At 40.7% G+C, this 24997-nt stretch overlaps 1 protein-coding gene across 1 annotated transcript in view; it reads right to left on the minus strand.

Annotated features, from left to right (window-relative positions):
* LOC126298656 (zinc finger FYVE domain-containing protein 9) overlaps window positions 1-24997 on the minus strand; it is a 390138-nt gene that overhangs the window by 140455 nt on the left and 224686 nt on the right. Inside the window, exon 9 of the mRNA XM_049990071.1 lies at window positions 2674-2829. Within this exon, the coding sequence (XP_049846028.1) occupies window positions 2674-2829 (156 nt within the window). The remainder of the gene's footprint in view (window positions 1-2673; window positions 2830-24997) is intronic.

A 24997-nucleotide genomic window follows, 5' to 3' on the forward strand; every position in this document is an offset into this window, starting at 1 on the left:
GCCTCATCAGTTATGTAGAAAACCACACACAAACGCAAACTATCACTCACATTATTTGTTTCTGTAACATCACAAAAAATACATACACAAATGCTGCACTTGACAGCGAGAATAAATTCTCGAAATACGTTTTGCTCAACATAACAAAATACGTAACCGGCACTGTGTTTAAACTAAAAACATTTGAGCATTGCAAAGTGAATGACAGTGTGAACTAGCGCTCCAAGTTGCCATACGCCAAAACACACTAACCATGGCTTGACAAAGGTGTCACGATGACCACGAAAAATCATGAAACTGCATTTGCACAGTAGAAACAGTTTGGAAATTGTTGTCATGATTCAAACAAACCTAGTTACTCCCATCAGCCATTTTGCCGAGCAGAGCTTGGCAGCAGCGGGAGATACGGCATGAATTGTTCCAACTTTTACACGTTTACCAGTTCAAATCCGCTGAGTCAAGTGCTGTGGTGTCAAGAAACTTCACCACGTAATATTTGTAAACACTAACTAATGCAAATTCTTCACAGACGAATGGAAAAACAAGTAGAAGCCGACCTCGGAGAAGATCAGTTTGGATCCCGTAGAAATGTTGGAACTCCTGAGGCAATACTGACCCTACGACTTATTTTAGAAGCTAGATTAAGGAGGGGCAAACCTACATTCCTAGCATTTGTAGACTTAGAGAAAGCTTTTGACAATGTTGACTGGAATACTCTCTTTCAAATTCTGAAGGTGGCAGGGGTAAAATACAGGAAGCGATAGGCTATTTACAATTTGTACAGAAACCAGATGGCAGTTATGAGTCGAGGACATGAAAGGAAGCAGTGGTTGGGAAGGGAGTGAGACAGGGTTGTAGTCTCTCCCCGATGTTATTCAATCTGCACATTGAGCAAGCAGTGAAGGAAACAAAAGAAAAATTCGGAGTAGTTATTAAAATCCTTGGAGAAGAAATAAAAACTTTGAGGTTCGCCAACGACATTGTAATTCTGTCAGAGACAGCAAAGGATTTGGAAGAGCAGTTGAACGGAATGGATACTGTCTTGAAAGGAGGATATAAGATGAACATCAACAAAAGCAAAACAAGGATAATGGAATGTAGTTGAGTTAAGTCAGGTGATGCTGAGGGAATTAGATTAGAAAATGAGACACTTAAAGTAGTAAAGGAGTTTTGCTATTTGGGGAGCAAAATAACTGATGGTGGTCGAAGTAGAGAGGATATAAAACGTAGACTGGGAATGGCAAGGAATGCGTTTCTGAAGAAGAGAAATTTGTTAACATCGAGTATAGATTTAAGTGGCAGGAAGTCGTTTCTGAAAGTATTTGTATGGAGTGGAGCCATGTATGGAAGTGAAACATGGATGATAAATAGTTTGGACAAGAAGAGAATAGAAGCTTTCAAAATGTGGTGCTACAGAAGAATGTTGAAGATTGGGTGGGTAGATCACGTAACTAATGAGGAGGTATTGAATAGGATTGGGGAGAAGAGAAGTTTGTGACACAGCTTGACCAGAAGAAGGGATTGGTTGGTAGGACATGTTCTGAGGCATCAAGGGATCACCAATTTAGTATTGGAGGGATGTGTGGAGGGTAAAAATTGTAGAGGGAGACCAAGAGATGAATACATTAAACAGATTCAGAAGGATGTAGGTTGCAGTAGGTACTGGTAGATGAAGAAGCTTGCACAGGATACAGTAGCATGGAGAGCTGCATCAAACCAGTCTCAGGACTGAAGACCACAACAACAAACAACCATGTAATATTTGTAAACACTAACTACATAATATTTGTAAACACTACTGGATGGCCAACATCATGTCAGTGTCATTTTTCTCCACAAACATTTTCTTGTAATGTGTAAATCGCAGGAAAATCATAAATATGTTGATGGAAAATCAGGTGCAAATTAACATTGCAGGGTTACACTGTTATTATTAATAGTGGTTGTTGAAGCACATTTACCATTTATTGTTAAAGAGGATTGACAGCACTGACCGGACTCTAGTTTGGCTGAGGCCCCTAAGAAGGTAGTGGTGATTAATTGCATGTTAGTGCAAATTTTCCTAAAAAACTTGAAGAATGAAAATTAATTATTTGAAATATCATACTGCCTTTTCAACTAGACCATACACTAGCATCATATGTGAAGCAAGTTAATTGGGTTAGTGTGTGACAATTTGTATGTCTTCTGTATATAAATACTGAATTTATACACAAAATTTACCTCTTTGCAGAACTGTATCACCTTACTTTTTTCATATATGACGTCAGACAATGCAACCTTACATTTTCAGAAGCTTTACATCACACAAATTCATATTGCACTAACTACCCTGCAATCTCTAAGTAATATCACTGGAGGAAGGAACACAGCAACTAATTTCAAAAGATTTTTACAGTCAGTATGATAATGTGAAACACTAAAATTGTCTCCAATTTCAACGTAATAACTATTTTTATGTGAGGCTACTATTGCAACTGCATTTATAACCATGTATTATAACCATGTATATGTTTGAAGTACTACGTTGTTTCTTGAATTCTTACGAGTAAAATTTTTGTAGGCAAAACATCTCTTACAGCTCTTCGTAACTGCATATTATTTTGTTGACGTTACCATACCTATTTATCAATTGTTTCTATAGGTAACTTCAGAAGACATTCAATTACTCACAGTTAACAATTTTTAGCTGAACAAATAGATTCCTGTTGAGAGCAAATGTAACAGGAGGCTCATCTTCATTCTTGAGACGCACTATTAATTTTTCTGTATCCAGTTCTTCATCCAATCGCAGTTCGCCTTTGATGATTGTAGCCAGTGGAGGAAGACCTAGTACAAATGAAACAATAATTATATTCCAGCTTAACATTTTTTTAAGAAAATTATGTTCATGAAAGTAAAAACTATCACTATTACTTGTGATTTGGAAATGTAAAACTGACACTGTGCTGTATCTCCTATAATGTAAAATCCACTGACAGTCCACAAAATAAATCTATGATTTAGAAAGTCAGAAATTTGAAGACACCTAGAAAACCTTTCCAGAATCAAGGACCAAATCATAAATGAAATATCATCATCTTATCACAAATTCACTTTTGTTTCTGAAACCTACTATGAGTTAAAGAAATAAAGCTTACTGAACAGGTGAGAGAGAGAGAGAGAGAGAGAGAGAGAGAGAGAGAGAGAACCCTGAAGGAATTATTCAAATTGGATGGGAATCGGTTGAGATGTGATGCACTTGCACAGACACACAAACCATTACAATTTCAGAGAAAATTGGATGATTTATTCAACAGAAGGAACTTCATAAATTGACCTAGTCAATAACTGGCAGTTGTTGGATGTCCTTCTGAGGAATGTCATGCCAAATATGTCCAACTGGTGTGATAAATTGTCAAAATCATGAGTTGGTTCTAGGATGCTACCCATAATTCTCCAAACGTTCTCAACTGGGGAGAGACTCTGAGACCTTGCTGGCTAAGGTAGGATTTGGCAAGCACAAAGACAAGCAGTAGAAACTACCAATTTCCATCGCACTCAGATAATTACTTGGTGTTGTGTGTCTTTCTTTTTTTCTGTGTCTTAGAGTGTATATCATCTTTCAAGTGTTTCTGACACTATCTTCGCCTTCGGTGAGATACTGTATGTTGCAGACTCACTTTTCCAAACTGAAAAATCACCTTCTAATGCCTGCACTTTCACTCAGATGAACAGCTGTTTACACTCCTCCTCTGGTGCAGACAGGCTGCTGCTGTGAAACCACAATAGTAGTTTTCACCACCAGCAATGCAGCCAACTAATGTTTACAGAATTTTAACTAACAATGTCCTTTAGTTTCATACACAAACAATGTAATTACTGTAGGAACAATTTACAAGGGTTGAACTAATACTGTACAATTTGTGTGATCAAAGTGGTAGTTTCTACATTTGTGGTACACATCAAAACATTCTTTAGTGTCCATGCTTATATTACTTTGCTACAGGTATGGTTAAATAAGTAATATAGTAAATGACAGCCAAGAAAGAATTACACTGATACTACACCCATTAATTTGGGCAAGAATATGAACTACACACAAAACATGCAATTTTTTCCATACCTGTCCTTTTGTTATACATAACGGAGGGCAGAATTTTATCTAGACAAATTGCTGCTCTCTTATCAGTGTATAACACGTAGAAAATTAAAATATGGTGCACTGAAACTGGTACATCATGCCAACAGTACACTTGTGGGTTCTCCTGCTGAATTGGTTGGTTGGATGATTAAAGGGATCAAACTACCAGATCATGAGTCCCTTCTTCCTCGAACAGACACATCTATATGACTGTAGATCCAATGCAGCCTACTATGCAAAACCCACGGGAAGAAAACCTCAAGGTCTACCAAGGTCAGCAAAGCTGAGATAGGGGGCAAAAATAAGAAAGGGAGACATAGAAAGGAAGGCAGGCAAGGTGCCCCATCTAGGGAGCAGCCATAAGCCCCTGAAAACAGTACAGTGAGGGACATACATCCCCTTAGCACCTGCCACTTACCATAGGTACTCCACTCAGATTGCCTCGGAAAGACTAGCAACATGGACAGTGCAAGATAAGCACGGAGAGACAAAATATGAACAAGTCTAACAGAGCAAGCAAGAGGGAGGAAAAAGAGTTAAAAAGCAGGCAGGGTGAGGACCAGAGTGGACCGACAAGCCCAGACAGCTGCAGCCTGGTCTGGGCAGAGGAGACAACGTGCTTTGCCAACCCCTCAAGGTGCCAATGATGTTAAGTGGTGTAAGGATGGTAAAAGCCTGCTTCAGAAACAAAACGTACAACTAAGTCAGCCACTGAGACATTATCTCCTAAAACCAGTGGTAGTGAGTGAGGTGGATTAAGTGCCCATCGCAGGGCAGCTAGGTTGAGACAGTCCGTCAAAATGTGGACCATCGTCAAATCGGAGCTACAAGGATAGTGGTGCGGGTCCTCACTATGGAGATGACCGTGAGTCAGCCAAGTATGGCCAATGCAGACCTGGCAAAGGATGGTAGAGTCTTCGCGAGAGGCCTGCATGGAGGATCTCTACATACCAGTATTCTACTTTATTACCCACAGTTAGTTTGATTAAGTGCCAGAGTGAGCCACTCCATATTCCGGGCACTTAAAACTTGATGGCATAATACTGATTTGAGGTGTTTCCGGAATACCGATCTTGAAAGTCAGTTTACTGGTAACCAGTTTGGCCAGGGTATCACCAAGTTCATTCCCTGGGACCATGATCCCACTGAGCGTCCACACTGTTCAAGGGCATACAGGGAATCCTTGATAGCAATGACCAAGAGATGGTAAGGGTAGCACTGGTTGATAGCTGGCAAACTGGTCAAGGATTCGCTACAGATGAGCAAGGACCCACCAGTGCAGGAACAAATGTGCTCAACAGAGCGAGAGATGGCTATCAACTCGCAGTAAAACACTACAGCCACCCGGCAAGGAGCACAGTTCAATATGTCCCGTGAGAGTATAAGCAAAGCATCCATGAACAGCAACCATCCACCCACCAGTATAGACTACTTCTGAATCCCAGGATGCACCAAGGATGGGGAAAAATTGGCGGCAGAGGGCCTCGGATGAAACGAGTCATTGAGACTTTGTGATACGTAAATGAAACTGTGGCTGAGGGATGCACTGTGGAGGTGTATGGGAGTGGATCCAGAGGGCAGGTGGAAGAGGAAACAACTGAAGTTAAGAGAGGCAGACTGGATGCGGATTGCGATCGTAATCCCTGCCATTCCAGGAGATTGATTACCATGTTTGGAAGGAATAGTCAGTAGTTTGGATGCTTAGGGGAGATGCCAATGTGGGTAGCATAATTGACAAGCTGTTGTTGGCACCTGATGCTCAATGGCCACGAGTAAGCTTTTCACAGGGCTAGTTCAAAAGGCTCCTGTCACAAGTTGAATCGCACAGTGGTGTATCGGATTCAGTATCCACAATGCTAAGAACGATGCTGAACTATATTCCAGACTCCCATAATAATTGTATCAGTGCTTTGTAAAGCTGCAGAAGGTAGTACGATCTGCACCCCCCCAGCTGGTGTTACTCAGGCAACAAAGTGTATTTTGCTTAAGCAGGCAAAAATAGGGAATCCAAGTCAATTGAGAATCAAAGACCAGTGCTAACAGGCGATGAGTATCCATCACATTGAGTAGCTGGTTGTCGAGGTGAAGTTCTGTTTGTGGGCGAATAGTACAAGGTCAGTGAAGAGTACAATGTCAACAGAAGCGCACAATTTGAGTTTTGGTGGCTGAAAATCGAAAGTGATGGGTGACAGCTCATGTCTGTGCCTTTCATATGGCGCTTCATAATCGACATTCAGCGACACCCACACTAGAGGAGCAATAGTACAGCCAAAAGTCATCAGTGTACAAGAAGGTTGATACTAAGGATCCCACAGCTGCTGCTGATCCATTTATGGCTACTAAAAAGTACAGAGCCCCGCGGGACCCCATTCTATTGGATATGGGGGTACTGTGGGAAGCACTAACTTGAACCCGAAACATACACTGCAACAGGAAGTCCTGGATGAAAACCGGGAGTGGATCCCAGAGACCAGACTTTTTTAATGTAGCAAGGGTGTGGTGTCATAAGCCTTTGCAGGTCGAAGAAGATGGGCTATAAGGTGTTGACATCAAGCAAAAGCTGTTCAAATGGCAGACTACAGGTAAACCCTATTATCAGTAATGGAATGGCCTTCTGAAAACCATCCTGGGACAGAGTCAGAAGATCCACAGACTTAAGGAGTCAACACATCTGCTGGCTCACTCCACGTTCAAGCAACTTACAGAAAACACTGGACATATTCATTGGAGGATAACTGTCCATCTCTAGATGGTGCTTACCCAGTTTCAGAACTGGAACAATGATGTCTTATCACGTTTGTGATGGGAACTTGCCCTTTCCCTGATGGGGTTAGAGATGGCAAGGATATGACACTGACAATCTGCCAGTAGGTGTTTGATCACTTGATTGTGGATACAGTCCAGCCCTGTGGCTGTATCTGGGCAGTGGGCTAGGACACAGACAAATTCCCACTAACTGAATAGCACGTTATATGGCTCCACATGGCATGTAGTAAGAGATTATATTTTTCACTCCATCAGCTGTTTTGGAACACGAAATGCAGATTGATAATTGTGTCGCACTGAGGCTCGAGCATAGTGCAGAGCAACATGTTTGGCGATGGTGTCTGGGTCAGTGTAGACAGTGCCATTTGAGGTAATATCAGGTACACCTGCATGTGTCTGGTATTCGTAGAGACGTCTGATATTAGCTCAAACCTGTGAACGAGAGATACGTGGTCCTATTGTTAAAACATACCATTCACAGCAATTCTTACTTCCATCTTTTTATCACATGGCAGACCAGGGCACAGAGCCACTTAAGGGCAATGAGGTGCCCCACAATGAGTGCCACTTATGGTGTTGGAGAGCCCACCTACAACCTCTAATGGTTTCTGCAATTTCTAATGACCACCAAGGTACTGTCTTCCATTAGGGTGAACCCAAGGAACAGGGGACCGCTAAATCAGCTGCTGAAAGAATGGCTGTAGTTGTATTGTGGACTGCCTAATCGATATCTCCACGTGATGGGGAGCCAAGGTCGGCAGGACAGGTGAAAGTACCCTAGTCGGCAATGTTTAGAGCCCATCTGGTCAGGCATCCAGGGGATTGATGCTGAGAGAGGCATAGCAAGATCGAGAAGTCGTCGCTACCACAGGCTATTGTGGATCCTCCAGTGGATGGATGGGAGAAGACAAAGGCTGCAGATGGAAAGGTTAATGGCTGAGAAACTTCTGTGTACTACACCAAAGTGTGTGGGTGTACTGACATTCAAGTGGCCGAGATCCAGTTGGGCCAGTAAATTTTTGAGGTCTTTACCAGGCCAGTCAAAATGGTTTCACCCCAAAAGGGGTCATGGGTGTTGAAATCACCCAAGATAAGGAAAGGTGGGGTTGAGAGGGGGGGGGGGGGGGGGGAGTTGACACACCAATACAAACAGTACATCTCGAGACACTTTATCAATGGGAGTGAGGTAAACACTGCAGATGGTAAAAGCCTCCAAAGGCGTACTGATAGGCACAAGTTCACTATACACAGTGTCTAGAACATATGTGCAAACCCCGCTCGATACCCTGTCATAGGTCACACAATTCTTATATCATCCCCATGAAGGACTGGCGTCTGCATTGCTAGAAACTCAAGTCTTCTGAAGGGCAATGCAGAAGGCAGGGGAAGTGTTTAACAGATATTGTAACTCAGCCAAGTGATGGAAAAAACCATTCAAAGTCACTGGAGAATAACGTTGTCGATGTACTGTGAGGCCATGAAGGGACCAAGGGGGCAGGTTATGCCTTAGGGTTCCCTTCCTGGTGAAAGAAGCCAGACAAAGGTGATTCATCTCAGACTGGGAGATGGGGGCCAATGTCACCGGTGGGTGGGAACCCATCGATCTCAAAGTTGGTGTCGGGGAAGCAGCAAGACAACATACGGTTTCACATTCCACTGGTATACCTTTTTCTGGCAATAAATTGCCCTCAAAGACAAGATGAAGGCACCAGTAGCAACCATATTGCCCTTTAGCCCCCTACATACATTATGGACAAAGTGCACACCCCATCACTCCAAGTTGGCATGTAGCTCATCTTCAGTTTGTAAGAACAGGTCTCTGTGGAAACTGATGCCCACAACCAAATTTAGACTGTTATGTGGAGTGACAATCACTGGTATGTCACCCATCTTGTTACAATGGAACAGTGCCCATTGACTGGGCAGGGGATGCCACTATGATAAAAACTGACCCACTTTACATTTTAGAAAAAAAATGGCTCTGAGCACTATGAGACTTAACATCTATGGTCATCAGTCCCCTAGAACTTAGAACTACTTAAAGCTAACTAACCTAAGGACATCACAGAACACCCAGCCATCACGAGGCAGAGAAAATCCCTGACCCCGCCGGGAATCGAACCCGGGATTACATTTTAGAGATGGCTGCCACTTCCCCAAACTTGTCATCTAAGTTCCCACGAAGAATAAGGGCTTTGTGGCCAAGAATGAATCATTGTAAATCCTTGTACAAACCAAGTATTTTGAGGAGTATTGCTCCGCTTGCCGCTTAGCCCTATATTCTTCCCACAGCGTAGCCAGGGAAGGGAAAATTTTAGGGCTGCATCTCTCTATGTTGAAAGAGGACTGTCCTTTCATAGAGACTGGTGGGTTTGTATGGCCACCAGCAGGAGATAACTTCATCCGCTTCATTTGCATCTCATCCACCATGGTGCAACCCACTCCGAACAGGGGCTCTCCCCACGGGCACCACACGGCCTCAGTGCCAAATACTTGACAACCTCCCTGCCCTCCCCTCCCACAATGGGACGGCTACCGTGATGGGTTCTTGGTGTATTACCTGATTGAAGGGAAGAGTGCACAGCCAGAAAGGCACGGAGGTGGAGCATACACTGCATTGGGTGGCCATCCCTGCATCATCTGCACTTCTGGAGAATTTTGAAAATTAGTGGTAGGTCAAACACAACAATGAGGACCATGTGTTTATTTACTGAAAAGTTGTACAATCTGCCTAAAGCAGAAACTCGAGGCTCAATTATAAACCAGGTCCAAGCAGTGCTGGCAACAAAAAAATCCATCCGATGAGGTGGAGGGGGGAAGGGATATTGGAAGATATGCTTGCAGTATGGAAAGGAAGTAATGTTGCAAAGGCTGCAGCCCTATGGTAGCCACGCACATGCTCACAAGAGTTGTGAGCCCCCTGGGGTGTCTCCTGCAGGAGGAGGCTGCTATGTGTCAGAGGGTAGCATACTACTCTTAATCATTCTGAAGCCACTTTCAACTTAAACTACAGCAGGTTTTTATTTATTTTTTATTTTTTATTTTGTACCTTCACCCAGTCCGCAGCTCGTGGTCTCGCGGTAGCGTTCTCGCTTCCCGAGCACGGGGTCCCGGGTTCGATTCCCGGCGGGGTCAGGGATTTTTCACCTGCATCGTGATGACTGGGTGTTTGTGTCGTCTTCATCATCATCATCATCAATCATCCCCATTACGGTCGGAGGAAGGCAATGGCAAACTACCTCCACTAGGACCTTGCCTAGTATGGCGGCGCGGGTCTCCCGCGTCGCTCCCCTACGCTCGGTAAACGGAGTATGGGACTCATCATCATCATCACCTTCACCCACTGATTTCCACATTAAGAAAAGAATTTTCTCCTCAAAACCAATATACTGGCACTTTTGCTCCATTGGTGCAGCCCAACACTCGATCTGTCTTATGCCACCTGTGAAGTTCTTTGCAAATGCAACGAAGCCTACAACACTGGGCCACAGACTGGACCGAGTGGACATCCTTTTATGGTCTGCTTCTCTAGCACCCACCCAAGGGTTGGCAGAACAGCTCATCTGTCACTGCAGCAATTTCTACATTTCAATCCCTTGGGCAGTCAAACAGTACTTAGCACCAAACGCTGTCGAAGGCTCTGCCCATGTCAACCACTGTTTCTGTGACAGACTTGGCATCTGAGGTGTCCGTCATTCTGAGAAACTCTGCACACAGAGCCTTTCAGAAGCCAATCTGCTCAGGCTCTACGCTCCTCAAGTCAGAGGTAAGCAAGATTCTCTCTGTAGCTTGGATACAACATTAAACAGGCACCACAGGGCTTGTTACAATTCTGACACCAATGGATCTTTGCCAATCCCTTTCTTGTATATGACAACATTTGCCTTTTTCAAGGAATTTAGTACCTATTTTTGTTTGAGGTAAAGGCTCTCGTGGATCGTACACATTACTTCACGTTCACAGAATGGATAGCCCCAGGGTCCATCTAGCTACTGGAGTGGCGGGGTCGGCAGAATCATCAGCAGCCAAATCTTTGAAGCTACAGCATGTGAAAGTACACTGTTTTCTGTAGCAAGTGACCATTGCTGCCACATTAGCCTGGTCATTGTCTTGGATTCTTGTGTGACACACCAACCAAAAAACTGATACTTCCTTCCCTTGACGATGCATTATATGACAAATGTGTTGTTTATTTTATACTACTTCATCTGCTGCGTGTAAATGTCAAATGCCCTCTGAGGGACAACTACGGAATCAGGGCAGATTGAATGAGCATTACTGCATTATTTGCTTAAGTATTATTAACTCCTGTCTCTCAGTAAATTTACACTGATCATTAAAATTTTTATAATCATTTATTCATGATAATATGCAACATATTTAGTGATGTCATTTAGACGCAAGTTTATAAATGATAGGCATTTTAGTCTTGTTCATTATCAAGACTCCAAAACATCACTCCGCAAGTTGATTATGTCATCAAATACACAAATTAGGAATAGGGTCACAAATGAGCAACCAATCAGAAAGTAACTTTAGTAATCAATTCAAAAACCAAACTGTAACTTCATGTGAGAATCCCAAAGGTATCAATATGCACATTGAGACATAGCAAAGTATCATAGTAAGACAGTATTTTGACTTCAGAGAACTTTCCTGGCGCCAAATATTTCCGGAAGAGAAAATTCACACAGAATCCTTCTTCTATTAATCTTTTGATAAAAATTGGGACTCAAACCTGGATTTACTGCTTCTCATGAGCAGCTGCCTCAACCACTCCAGCAGACAGATATGTCTGACAGAATAGATACCACTCAAATATACACATTTCTGAAAGAGAGGGTAATGGCTCCTGGATTTTGTTTCTGTGCTAGTGCACAAATGTCATCCCAACTACTATGGTTATCAGGTTTTGTGAGCAGTGAGTTTATTGGATGAGAGACATTGCCTTGCAGTGTGCAGTAAGCTGGAAATTTGAGTTGGTAGGGGCCGTATCTGGATGGCCCAAGTTTTTAAGGCAACCACTCATGAGAAGCAGTAAATCTGGATTTGAGTCCCAGTCCAGTATAAATTTTCAACTTTTGTCATTACAATACCACCATGCACTGTGCAGGTAGCCATTACAATTTCTCACCCACTCTTTCCCTTTCCTACATTTCATGAGTCTGAATAACCCACATTCTGAAATATACCTGTTATGGTACTTTTTTGGATAATCACAAAAAAGATTTAGCACAGAAGACTGGCACTGTTCACTGACCTGCTTTTTGCAACTGTATTTCCCTTCAAGAGAAACAGAAACTGGTTTCAAAAGTTCTACTGGAAAAAAATATTTTTTGAATCTAATCTGTGCTCTAAACATCCTTCAATAGCAGTAATGCACAAAAATTTTGATGCCATTAAATAACTGATTCATAATATTACTACCAAGTGTGAGTTTTCAGTAACATTGAGTGATGTGCCTATGGTTATAACAATCACCGATATAACAATCACCAATGTAACTAGCAGGTCAGGTAACAGATATTACATGAATTGTTTCTAAAGGACAATGATGATGGCTTCTGTTGAGATGTCTGACAGCGTATTCTTTATAGTCCATTCAAAACTATGTGGTTAAAAATGTATGACAGTTAAAATATTGCTAAAGGCCCATAACACACACACACACACACACACACACACACACACACACACACACACACAGTGCACGGGTACGTGCATTAAAAATTCAAGAAAACGATTCTTTTTTGAAATATACACAATATTAAAAAAAAAGAACAACTAAATACATTACTATAATCATCACTGCAGTTCTTATGTGTAGGTAATACACCACATTTTAATAAGCATAGTACAATAATCTTCTCATTAGTTAACAAAGGGTAGGCCATAATTCCATCATGTTTATAGTTGCCCTAATGAGATTATGACACATTCCTTTGAAGTATGGCAGCACACTAAAGTGTGTATGCCACTGTCAGGAAGGTCTCCCGTGAGAATAAAATGAAATATGTCTGAAGACAACATGAATCCAGGCAGTCCAAAACTACTCTGCCCCAGCCCAGCGATAGGAGTGGTAAACTTTGGCTAGACAGCTTCACCTTCATTTCTGGCTATTTCTCCTCCAACTGATATACAATGGCCAGGCTCAACAGAAAATTGATATCCTAAGTGAGAACTGCATATTCTTTAATTTTGTGTTCCTTGACACTCTCCAATATCTGTTTACTTGTTTCTCTGGAAGAAAGCCTAGGTTTACCATCCTGTCAAGAGAGACCATATATTTGTTCAGTTGGCCAAGATTGGGGAATCAAATAGGTCATGGGCTACCAGAAGGAACCATTCCAACAATATCCTGAAGGGTATTTAAGAAACAATGCTAACTTACATTTGGACGAATGGCGTTTGAATCTGACTCCTTCAGTGTCTAATGTCCTTCAATTCAGCAGAATGGGTTGTTCTTTCCTGTTATTAAAGGAGAATGGAGCAGGATAAAGGAGCCCTATGTGTATTGGGAAATTTATATTGGTTGTGTATACTTGGTGAAATACTTTGATGGTGTTAGGGATGGCGGAGCAGATGAGGAACTCTGCCCTACTCTGCACTAAATACTTTAACTTCCTCTAGGGGCTGAATTCTAAAGACACGGGAAGGAAAACTATTGAACAACCAATGGACTCATCCTGCCTCATCCTACCAATATGCATCGAGTATCAGAACTATCTGGGACCAGATTCCCGACAACAAAACCAGGAAAAATGTCCATATAACCATATGGCTATCAACACTTTTTTTGGATTATTAATGAAATAATTGTTTACAAAGCTGTCAAGTTAGGAAGTTATTATAAATGTTTAAAATGTCCTCCTCTTGCTTCTAAACATGTACTTATCAGCTTATGGACTCACTACTTTTTTAATCATTCTTAAAAGTGCCGAGTGGTTTTGCAGACTTCCTTGACTCAATGATGAAGTGTGTGTAGATTATAAATGTCTTGTTGCAGAAAATTTATGATTGATATGTGCTTCAGTTTCATCCTGCATAACCCATAAGCTGCTTCAAAGTAGTCCAGTCTGTAGCATGTCTGGTAGAGTGTTCCAAATAAAGTCTTTGTAGTGAATAGAGAGCACAAGCAAAACATTATGAGAGAACATATGGACCTACCAGACACTAAGGTATATTTCCACTCAACATATTAAATTCTTGCTGGTGTCTTGCCTAAACTGTACCATGATGATTTTCTTCTGCTCACAAATGCTGGGTGTGAAAGTTTGCTATTCCATATCTTCCAAATATTCTCTCAGCTATACACAAGACTGGAGGTACAACAACCGAATATCAGTTTATGTAATAAACTAACGATCAAAGTTCTCTCTCCTGTGGGTGGTGACTGGCTGGCAAAATACCACATTGATGGTGGTGATAATGAACTGCCCTTGAAGTATCCTCCATGCAATGCACTGAGATGTATCACACACCTCGACCACTTGGAACTACTTCAATAGCTTGCATAATGTGTTCTTCCCAGTCGGTGGTCTGGCTGAATCTTTGTCTATCTGTATCCAGTGCATGTGGAGCTACTGATTCTCACTCAGGAACCCAATGATAATAAGAAGAAATAGTTGGATGGCTTGCCTGTTAGTAAGTACATTCCTGTACACACAGTCCTGTACCATCTGCACTGCTGTGCAGAAGTCATATCTTTCTACTCACACAATTAATGTCCTGACATGGTTAAATGTAAAACTTATTGTTTACTCGGTAACCTACTACTACTATACAGTCATGTAAAGTGTCCAAGAGAAATAACTTCAAATTTATACAAATATCAGTTTCAAACATTTCAAAAGCAACACATTGTCACAGATTATACAATGAGTGCATCATCAGATCATTTGTATCACTAATGTCACATGTTTATCTAACTAAATTAATGTTCATTATTGGCTACCAGCTAAGTTGTAGGATTTGCTCAAATCTATTCTTATCTAAAACAGTACATAATACTGAGTTACAATTTTTAAACATTTTTGAACCATCTTATCTGCCAAGCTAACAATCTACTCAAATTTTGGCAAAAATTTTCAATATTTGCTATAATAATTCCCAAAAGACAGTACTTCATATGAAGACCAGGAAACTTTATTCCTTACAGATGATTCATATGGAGTGTTCGCAATGATAAAACTTGCAGGTGCTCAAGGAGTACAGAGACCAGTAATAGAGTAGATGGTAAATGCACATGCAAATTTACTCTTTATGCACCATATGTACAATTTTTTAAGTGCAATGACCTAATAGAACAATAACAGTGAATCCATATTTCAAGAACAGGGTCATATCAAGGCCTTGTACACAGAGAAGTGTCAAGTTTAACATAGTGTTGCACTGCAGCTAATTTACTTGGCATGGCTGAATAAAAATTTGGCACTACCACAGGTAATGCGAGAGCCTCATGGAAGCAGGTCAGGAGTAACCTGGTGATACAACAAGTACTGTCATCAAAGCATCAAACAGTTGTCACACAGCCTGGCCAAGCAGAGGGACCAGAGGTGTAATATCACTGATGCAGTAGAAAGGCAGAGCAGCTGTGTTGCCAATGACCTGATTTGTCCGTGTCTGAATTGTTGCTCTGTTGTTACTTACACGAATCTTATCGACATCTCGTCAAAATGAGGACTGGTTGAGGCGTATTTTGGACAGTAAGAGTCTGACACCAACCAGTTCTGAGCCGGAGGGAATGGGGAAATGAGAGGGGGGGGGGGGGGGGGGGGGTCTGGTTTACAAGTCTGGATGGATCAACTAGATGCCACTGCTAGACTCTGTCAGTTTTATGTGTGGCCCTGCTGTTCGTGACATTGCTGCTGCTGCTGACATAGTACTCTTGAACTGGTGGCCACCTCCTGGCCTACTTCAACCCCTGCTGGCCTCCAATGCTGTTTGTCTACAGCTCGAGCCTGAGGCTAAAAACAGGTCAGTCACCATAGGCAAACTCATTTTTGTCCACCTCCCCTAGCATGGGCAGGCACTATTGCTGAGAGGCATCTCCTCCACACAGAGTGATACTGCGTGCCCAACTTACCATGCCCGAATCTCATTGCTGCCTCTAGCCTGTGTGGCTGCTATTGTGAACCACTGCCTGCTGCTGAAATCAGTGTCCTTGCCGAGTTGCCACTGTCATCACTTCACTAGCTGAGTGACACCGCTAGCAGCCAGAAATGACAAGCTACTCGCTGGTAGCAGCACCTTCTTGCCAGCGGTGTACAGCTTATGCTTTGTGGTGATGACTTTTTGAGTATCGTGACGACTGTTGCAGTTTGCTGAGCAATAAATCAATGTTTTAACAATGCTTTTTTCATGACAAAATGTCAGATGACAACCAGGCATCCACTCGCCATTCCACCACTGGCCTACCCCACTCAGGGTGAACTATCAGCTTCCTGACCTCTTAACAACCCAGTTCCATCATCCACTGTAAAGGCCAGCTACTCCCAGCCTCTACAGTGGCACTGATGTTGAGGTAACGAGAAATGGGACATTAACTCATATTTGACAAATCTCAAGAAGGAAACTAGTCTACGTCTTGTTGAAGAAGCCATTTTTGCATGGTGAGAGAATTTTTTTTTATCTAGATATGTTTTTACAATTGAGGTCAATACTGTGTAGTCAAGAGTGTTATTCTGTTAGTTTGGTTACCTGTGATACAACCAATAGTACAGGTACAGACAGCAGCTTGCTGCAACTGCAACCCACAGCCAACATTACCACAGGAGATCTTATACGTGGGTTGGAACTTAGATACTGGCAACTATTTATTCACAATCGATACAAATGAGTTACATGGTTGCACCTGTTATTGTCTGTCAAATTAGTCACCGGCCTTGTGTAGAGCCAATTATCAGTGATGTGGAAGGCTTGGCATACCAATAGCAGAGTCTGTTCTGATGGTGGGAATGGAGCGGTCTACTGCCTGTCGAATCTCTGGAGAACAGTTCTGAAGCGAATGCCACGAAGTGGTTCCTTCATCTTCGGAATCAAGTAAAAAGTCACAAGGACTTCAGTCCAGAGAGGATGGTGGATGGTACAGGACTTCCCAGTCCCATTGATCGAACAGAGCAGCCATACCTAGGGCTGAATGCGCCCATGCATTGTCTTGCAAAATGATGGGTGGATTGCGCAGAAAGTGTCGCCGCTTCTTTCGCAAAGCTGGTTGCAGGTGATGCTCCAAAAGCAGACAGTAATACTGTGAATTGAAGGTCTGTCGTGGAGGAATGTAATGCGTTAGGATAACACCATCACAGTCGTACACGAGAATCACCATAACTTTAAACCACCCCACTTACACTATCAATAGAATAGGCTCTGCTAATGGTATACTATGCCTTCCACATTGCTGGCAATGGGTTCTACACAAAGCTGGTGACTACTTTGAAGGAGAGCAACAGGTGCAAACATGTATCTCTTTTCTATCGGTTGTGAATAAATAGTTTCCACTATTTAAGTTCCAACCCTCCTACCCTCCGACAATAACATGAACAGCCCAAGCTGTTTTCAAACAATCTTTCTGCTACCACCATGGCACTGTGTGACACCATCCTTGCCACTGGCACCATGTATGTCGCAGTACACTTATTAAAATTTATTTAAATGAACAGTAATCATCTCAAAAATATTTCAAATGAAACTTTTGATTTCAGTTCAAGATTATACTCTGCCTAACAGTTAGTAACAGTTCAAGATTATAATCTGCCTAACAGTTAGTAAAACAATCAACATAACTCACTATTTCTTTTGATCAAAAGACGCAAATGCCGTAGGAGCATGAAAATCACTGTGTGTGCAATAACCAAATTTATTTGATCTCAATCACAGCTCAGACATTTATTTCCAGTTTTCAAAAACTTGGCATTGTCCATTCCATCTACTAGAGGAGGAAATAGCTTTGTATTTTTTAAATTCAAATGCTCTAAGCATTAAGCCATATGAGGTGTGTTTGAAAAGCCCATGCAAAAACAAAAACTACTTATGTGTTTGGGGTAAACTTTTTTTATATTTCGACATAGTCTCCTTTTAGACTTATACACTTTATCCAACACTGTTCTAATTTGTTGATACCTTCTGAATAATAGGAATTGACCAAGTCTGCAAAATAGTTATTAGTTGCTGCAATCACCTCCTCGTTTGAATAAAATATTTGTCCCGGAAGCTATTTCTTAAAATTGGGGAACAAATAGTAGTCTGAGGGAGCCAAGTCTGGAGAATATGGGGGGATGTGAAATGAGATGGAATCCTATTTCCATTAATTTTGCGACCACAACTGCTGAGGTGTGTGCTGGTGCATTGTCATGATGGAAAAGGGCTTTTTCGGTCTGATCGCAGGCGTTTTTCATGCAGCTAATCTTCAAACAGTCCAATAACGATGAATAATATGCACCTGTAATAGTTTTCCCCTTTTCCAGATAGTCAATGAAGATTATCTCTTGCGAATCCCAAAAGACAATCGCCAAAACCTTTCTAGCTGAAGGACTGGTCTTCGTCTTTTTTGGTGCAGATTCTCCCTTGGTAACCCATTGTTTAGATTGTTGTTTGGTCTCAGGAGTATAGTAATGTATCCATGTTTCATCCACAATGACAAAACGACGCTTAAAGTCCTGCGGATTCTTCCTGAACAGCTGCAAACCATCCTTGCAAAACTTCACATCATTCCGTTTTTGGTCAAGCGTCAGCAATTGCAGAACCCATCTTGCAGATAGCTTTCTCATGTCCAAATTTTTATGCAAAATATTGTGGTGTCACCGCCAGACACCACTCTTGCTAGGTGGTAGTCTTTAAATCGGCCGCGGTCCGTTAGTATATGTCGGACCCGCGTGTCGCCACTATAACCAACTTTGCTAGCAATGGTTCACTGTCTACATACGCTCTCATTTGCAGAGATGACAGTTTAGCTTAGCCTTCAGCTATTTCATTTGCTACGACCTAGCAAGGCGCCATATTCAGTTACTATATGTCTTCTGAACAGATAATATTTTGAATCATGTACCTTCAAGAGCGACGTTCATCATTAATGGATTAAAGTTAAGTATCAAACTAATTACATCCGCTTTCTGAATTATAATTTCTTGTCATGTTCCAGACCTCACGTCAGTATAGTTCTTCACTCCTCACGCCTGCCTGCGTGAGTTAAAACGTGTGCATTTCGGCCTCCTCTTGTAACACGGTGTTGGCTCTTCTGCCAACACAACAAATATTATGTACCTATTCATTCGAGATGCCCTCAGCACAAGCAATCTCACACACCTATACTCTTCTGCCATCCATCACCATATCATGGATTTTATCAATGATTTCTGGAGTTATAACCCCCACAGGGCGTCCGGAACATTCAGCATGAATTGTACCCATATGACCACTCCAAAAATTTTGAAACCACTTATAAACTGTTCTAATCGAAGGTGTGGAGTCACCGTAATGTTTATCAAGCTTCTCTTTAGTCTCCTGAGGCATTTTGCCTTTCATAAACTAATGTTTCATCACCACACGAAATTCTTCTTCATCCATTTTTTGACAATCACTCGACTTCCTTGATTCACACGAATGCCAAACACAAAGAAATAGACCAATATAGTTGAAACTTGGTGTGAGTTCTTTCCAAAGATGCTACTAATTAAACATGACCTCAATACGCGCCAGTGATGACACCTCTTGGACTTTTGAAACGCCCCTCATAAGCCTGTGTCATCACATGCTGAAACAGACAGTCAACATAGCACTCTGGACTTCCTATTGTTTGATTCCTTTATTTAATTAGTTATTTCAACATGATAATGTACAATCGTGAATCCTTTATGTGAATTTTATCACTTTTTAAACAGAGCCCACAGAATTTTCACAAATAATGTGTTAACCAAACTAGTAAGTGTCATAAAATAAGTCTAAGTATCAGAAGTACATCTTTTACTATAATTTGAAATTTCTTTCCACAAACAGTGATATCAGCATCAATTCTTGTCAATTTTCGAAAATTGCTAATTTTATCAATATTAATTTTTTCTAATCTCCTCACATTTGTTAAATGAATTAGAGAGAGACAAGAAAGAAAAACCCTCCATTTTCCATTTCTTTCTTATGAATTTGTCACAACATTGGGAGAGTTATTACTTTTATGATTCTGCTCTGCATTGTTGTCTAACAGCATCTAGTTTCCTGCATCCATAGAAAATGTGTTTCAATTGATCTTAATAGTTTGCAACAACCATACTCTGAGACATGGTCATTCCTCAATGTTTTCCCTGACTTGCTGCAAGACAAACAGTCACCAACCATGGTGGTTAATATAATGACCTCTTCCCACATTTAGAATTATTAAATTTTGGTTCCTCCCCTAATAATATGCCCTGTATAAAACTCAGATTCAACTGTTCCCTTGCTCCAGATCAGTATCGTCATCTTCATATTATGTAGGCTTTGTACAGAAAGAAGCCCCAGCTTGACCAGTAATGTCTGTTTATTTTTAACCATACTTAGAATATATGCCTCCACTAGTAGAACAGTTCAAAATTACTCACCAGAGATATTAAGTGTTAAACAGAGGGTTCATACAATGCCTTTCAGACTAGCTTTCAACCACTACACTCTCACGTACTATGTAGGGAAACTAATCACCTAAATCTTTTGGTGCAAGCTCTGATTTCTCGTATTTTATTATGATGGGCATTCCTCTCTATGTACACAGAGGTCAAAAAAATATTACTGCTTTTGGAAAAAAAAACTGGTGATTGAAATTTCATGAAAAGAACTCACTGTAATGAAAAATGTCTGTTTTAATGATTGGCATCCCAACTCTCTAATCATTTCTGTGACATTCTCTGCCATCTTTTGTGATAACACAGAACAAACTGTCTTCTTTAGAACTTTTTCTACGTTCTCTGTGAATCCTACCTGGTAAGGATCCCATACCATACAGAAATACTCCAAAAGAGGATTTTTAACCGTACATAGAATATATGCCCCCACTAGCAGAACAGTTCAAAGTTATTCACCAGAGATAAAAGTGTTTGACAGAGGGTTCATACAATGTCTTTCAGACTTGTTCTCAACCATTGCACTCTCAAATAGTATGTAGGGAAACTAATCACCTAAATCTTTTGGTGCAAGCTCCGATTCCTCTTAGTAGATTTGTTGCACCTTCTAAGAGTCCTACTAATAAAACACAATCTTTGGTTTACCTTCCCACAATATCTTCTGGTTTTACTTTAAAATGTTCATAACTGTAATCTCTAAATACATACATTAATCAAAAACCTATAAATTTGTGTAATTTGTTGTGTAAACAAAATTTAAAGGAATTTTTTAGTTCTCATATGATAGATCTCTCATTTTTTATTGTTTTGGATCGATTGCCACATCTCGCATCATATTTTACTGGATGGTAAATGACAGTATCATCTGCTAACAATCTAAAGGCGCTCCTCAGATTGTTTCCTAAATCTTTTATGTAGATTAGGAACAGCAGAGGGCCTATAAGACTTCTTGTGATCCAGTTGCACAACTGATACAATACACTGCAGGCATGCAATTTGATTAGAAGTTTGTAGCGAGAAACCATGTAAAAAGCCTTCTGGAAATCTACAAACAGGGAATCAATTAGAGATCACTTGTTGATAGCACATGTTACTTTGTGTGAATAAAGAACTAGTTGTGTTTCACTAGAGCAATATTTTCTGAAACCATGATGGTCATGTGTCAATTGCTTATTTTCTTCATGGTATATTACAATGTTCGAACACAGTATATGTTCCAAAGTCCCATTGCAAATCAACATCAATGATATGGGTCTATAATTCAGCAGATTACTTCTTATCCCTTTTTTTGTGTATTGGTGTTCCCTATGCAACTTTCCAATCTTTAAGTATGGATCTTTCACTGAGCAACTGGCTGGATACGACTGCTAAAGTATGAGCTATTTCATTAGTATACTCCAAAAGTAACCTAACTGGTACAGAGTCTGGACTGCAAGGATCACCTTTATTAAGTAACATACACTGATTCACTACACCAAAGGTATGTACTTACAAATTATTCATGTTGAAAATTGTTCTTGACTCAAATTTTGGGGTATTTACTGCATCTTCTTTGGTGAACAAATTTCAGAAAACCATGTTTGTATTAGTGGTACTGTCATCGGTTACATTACCATTGCTATCATGCAGTGAAGGTACTGATTGTGCCTTGCTGCTGGTATGCATTACATACGACCAGAATGTCTTTTGATTTGCTGCCAAATTCCAAGACAGAGTTTCATCATGTAAATCTCACACTGATGGCCACACTAAGTGTTGAACGTCTGTAAATAATTGCCAGCCTTGGAGATTTTGCATTCTTTTAAATCTGGCATGGTTTTTTTTTTTTTTTCAAGGCTTCTGCAACTTTGCTCACAGCTGTTTTGTGTTCCATGTGGAATCTGTTCTGTTTCTTATTAATTTACTTGATATAAAGCTCTACTGCTGTCAACGCTATTTCTTTGAACTGAAGCCACATTTGGAGGAGTATGTTTACATAGTATGAAGAATGTAATGTGAAAAGAATGAAGAATATCTCCCATGAAGGCATCAGGTAAATTTTTACGATAACAACGATGACGATGATGATGATACATTAACGGTATCCAACCATGTGGTTATTAGTCCACTGATCCTCTCGTCATCCAAAGGTTTTTTTTCCTCTCTTTAGTTAATAAAACTAACATATGTTTTGCACTAGGTACGTGAATGGTAACTAGCCTACAAAAATTCAACTGTCAAAATATAAAACTAAGATCACAGTGTAAAAGTCAAAACTGGAACCTAATATATGTAGTTAGTATCTTAGGTTCAGAGATCGAAACAAGAGATTTCTGTTGTCCATGGAAGGTTCAGTTGTGAAGAATGGATTGGGTGGCACTTCAGGGCTAAATCGGCAGTGAGGGGCGCGCTCTCCCACCTCCGATCCCTAAGCCGGCATATAAACTATGTTGGCTTTAAATCTTGTTGTAATATACACTCCTTTGTAGGAAGTGTGGCACATGACTTATAACTGTTTTATTGTCCACTAGGATCTCTGATTAGTGGTGTTTAATGTTCACTTTATGACACAGGTCATATGTAGTTGTACAATCTTCAGAGATGTTGCAAACCACTAATGTTTCTCCAAAACTACACCATGGGGGTTGTTCTTGTCATAGTAGAAATTCATGAGTTATTTTGGTATGTCCAATTCTGAGATGGCATAAGGCAACATATTCCATTCTTGAGCTCTGTAGAGAATACCAGACCTTGGAGGTGTATTTGATGGTCCATAATTTATTGCACTCTGTGGTTTCTTGGCATTTGTCTTCCCATTTCTTCAGGACATGGCATCAAACGTGTGATCTTGAATCAGCAGTTGGAATATCCAATTCCAGTGTTTCCATACCCACTGCTTATTATGCAAGTTTGTCAGCCAGCTCATTACCTGGAATGGGAACGTGACTCAGTGTCTAGAGAAAAACTGTAGATATACCTGTGCTGTGGAGGGAATGCAGTTGATTACAGATGGTAGAGATCCATTGGACGTTTTGTACAGCACTTGTCTATTATTGGGAAAGTACTCAAGGACTCACTGCACGTAGTGAAATTCTGTTGAGGGAAAGCCATTATGTTTTGTAGTGTTCTACAGATGGTTATTAGCTTTGCAGTATAAATATTGCATTCTTTTGTTAAAGAACATTGTTCTCTATTCAGGTTGTGTACTTATGCATAGCTGAATCAGTCATTATCTTTGGAGCCATCAGGATTGCTGAATAAAATACACAGATACGAAAATTGGCAGTTATATTTTCTTTGGTGTCACACTATAGGTCCATTCTTACAGCTGGTTGGGGAATATACGATGGAGGTGTCCAAGAGCGACAGTATTGCATGTAGGTAACAGGAGGAAATTGAAGTTCTTGTCAGAGGTCTTCCAGTCGTACTGCTGCTGATCGTCCTGTACCCAGGCGGTTCATGAGTAAGCAAACTGCTGGATTGTGGAATAAAATGAGATGACAGAGGTAGTTTCACATTTCATTAATCATGACTGTGTAGTGAACTAATTTTGTTGGCATCATATTTTCAATGTTGGTATAGCCACCTCTACAAGAAGGCTATTGACTGGGCTTGTTCAAAAATCTTTATAAAATATTAGCAGAACAGTTGGATTTGTATCCTAGAAAATGTTACCAAGGAAACAGAGTACTGAGTTTCTTAATGCCGGAAGTCTTGACTTGTACGTGTGGTAACCATGTAAGTTTATGATCAAAAAGAAGTCCTAGAAAATTTTACTTGTTTACTACTTAGATCAGCTAGGTTTTGAGGTATAGTGATGGTCAGGGATGGGAAAGCCATATTCTACTGAAATGCCTAATGCTTGACTTAACTGGTGAGAAATAGTACCCATGGCTTTGCTCCCATTTTCGTGTCTTCCATACAGCTGTCTGTAGTTGAAATTTGAAATAAAGAACTATAAATAAAGATTATCAACATACAATGCTGGTGTACATCCCACCACGTCACTACACTATTTATTGCAATTGCAAAATGTGTGGCACTTAAAACTGATCCCTGTGGAACTCCCTTTTCCTGAACATATTTGTTACCAAGGGTTGTGCCCATCCTGACTCTAAATTGTCTAAGTGATGAAAATTTTGTGGTTGATAAAGTGTGACAACTCCACACCTTGGGTAAATCAAACAACCTGTGATCAGATGTCAGTATAGGGCACACTAATCCCACACTCCAATCATTTGAGATGATTAGTGGTGGTTCAACACCTTCAGAATTTGCAATGGAATTGGGAAAGGACATCTCTTAGATTCTAAACACCCTCTAAATTGCACATTAACCATCCTTTCTAACAATTTATTTCAATTAGTGACACACTCACTCCCACTCCCAATCTCTATAGAAATTTGCTATCTCGCCAAATCCTGTTAGAAGAGTTTGGAACAGAGTTTTTACTATTATCACCAAGATGTTGAAACATTTTACTATGAATGTTAATTAGCCCTGGCGATGTATCCCTACATAGTTTTAAAGCATTATTTAGTTCCCA

The sequence above is a fragment of the Schistocerca gregaria genome, chromosome X (assembly GCF_023897955.1).
Source record: "Schistocerca gregaria isolate iqSchGreg1 chromosome X, iqSchGreg1.2, whole genome shotgun sequence".
NCBI lineage: Eukaryota > Metazoa > Arthropoda > Insecta > Orthoptera > Acrididae > Schistocerca > Schistocerca gregaria.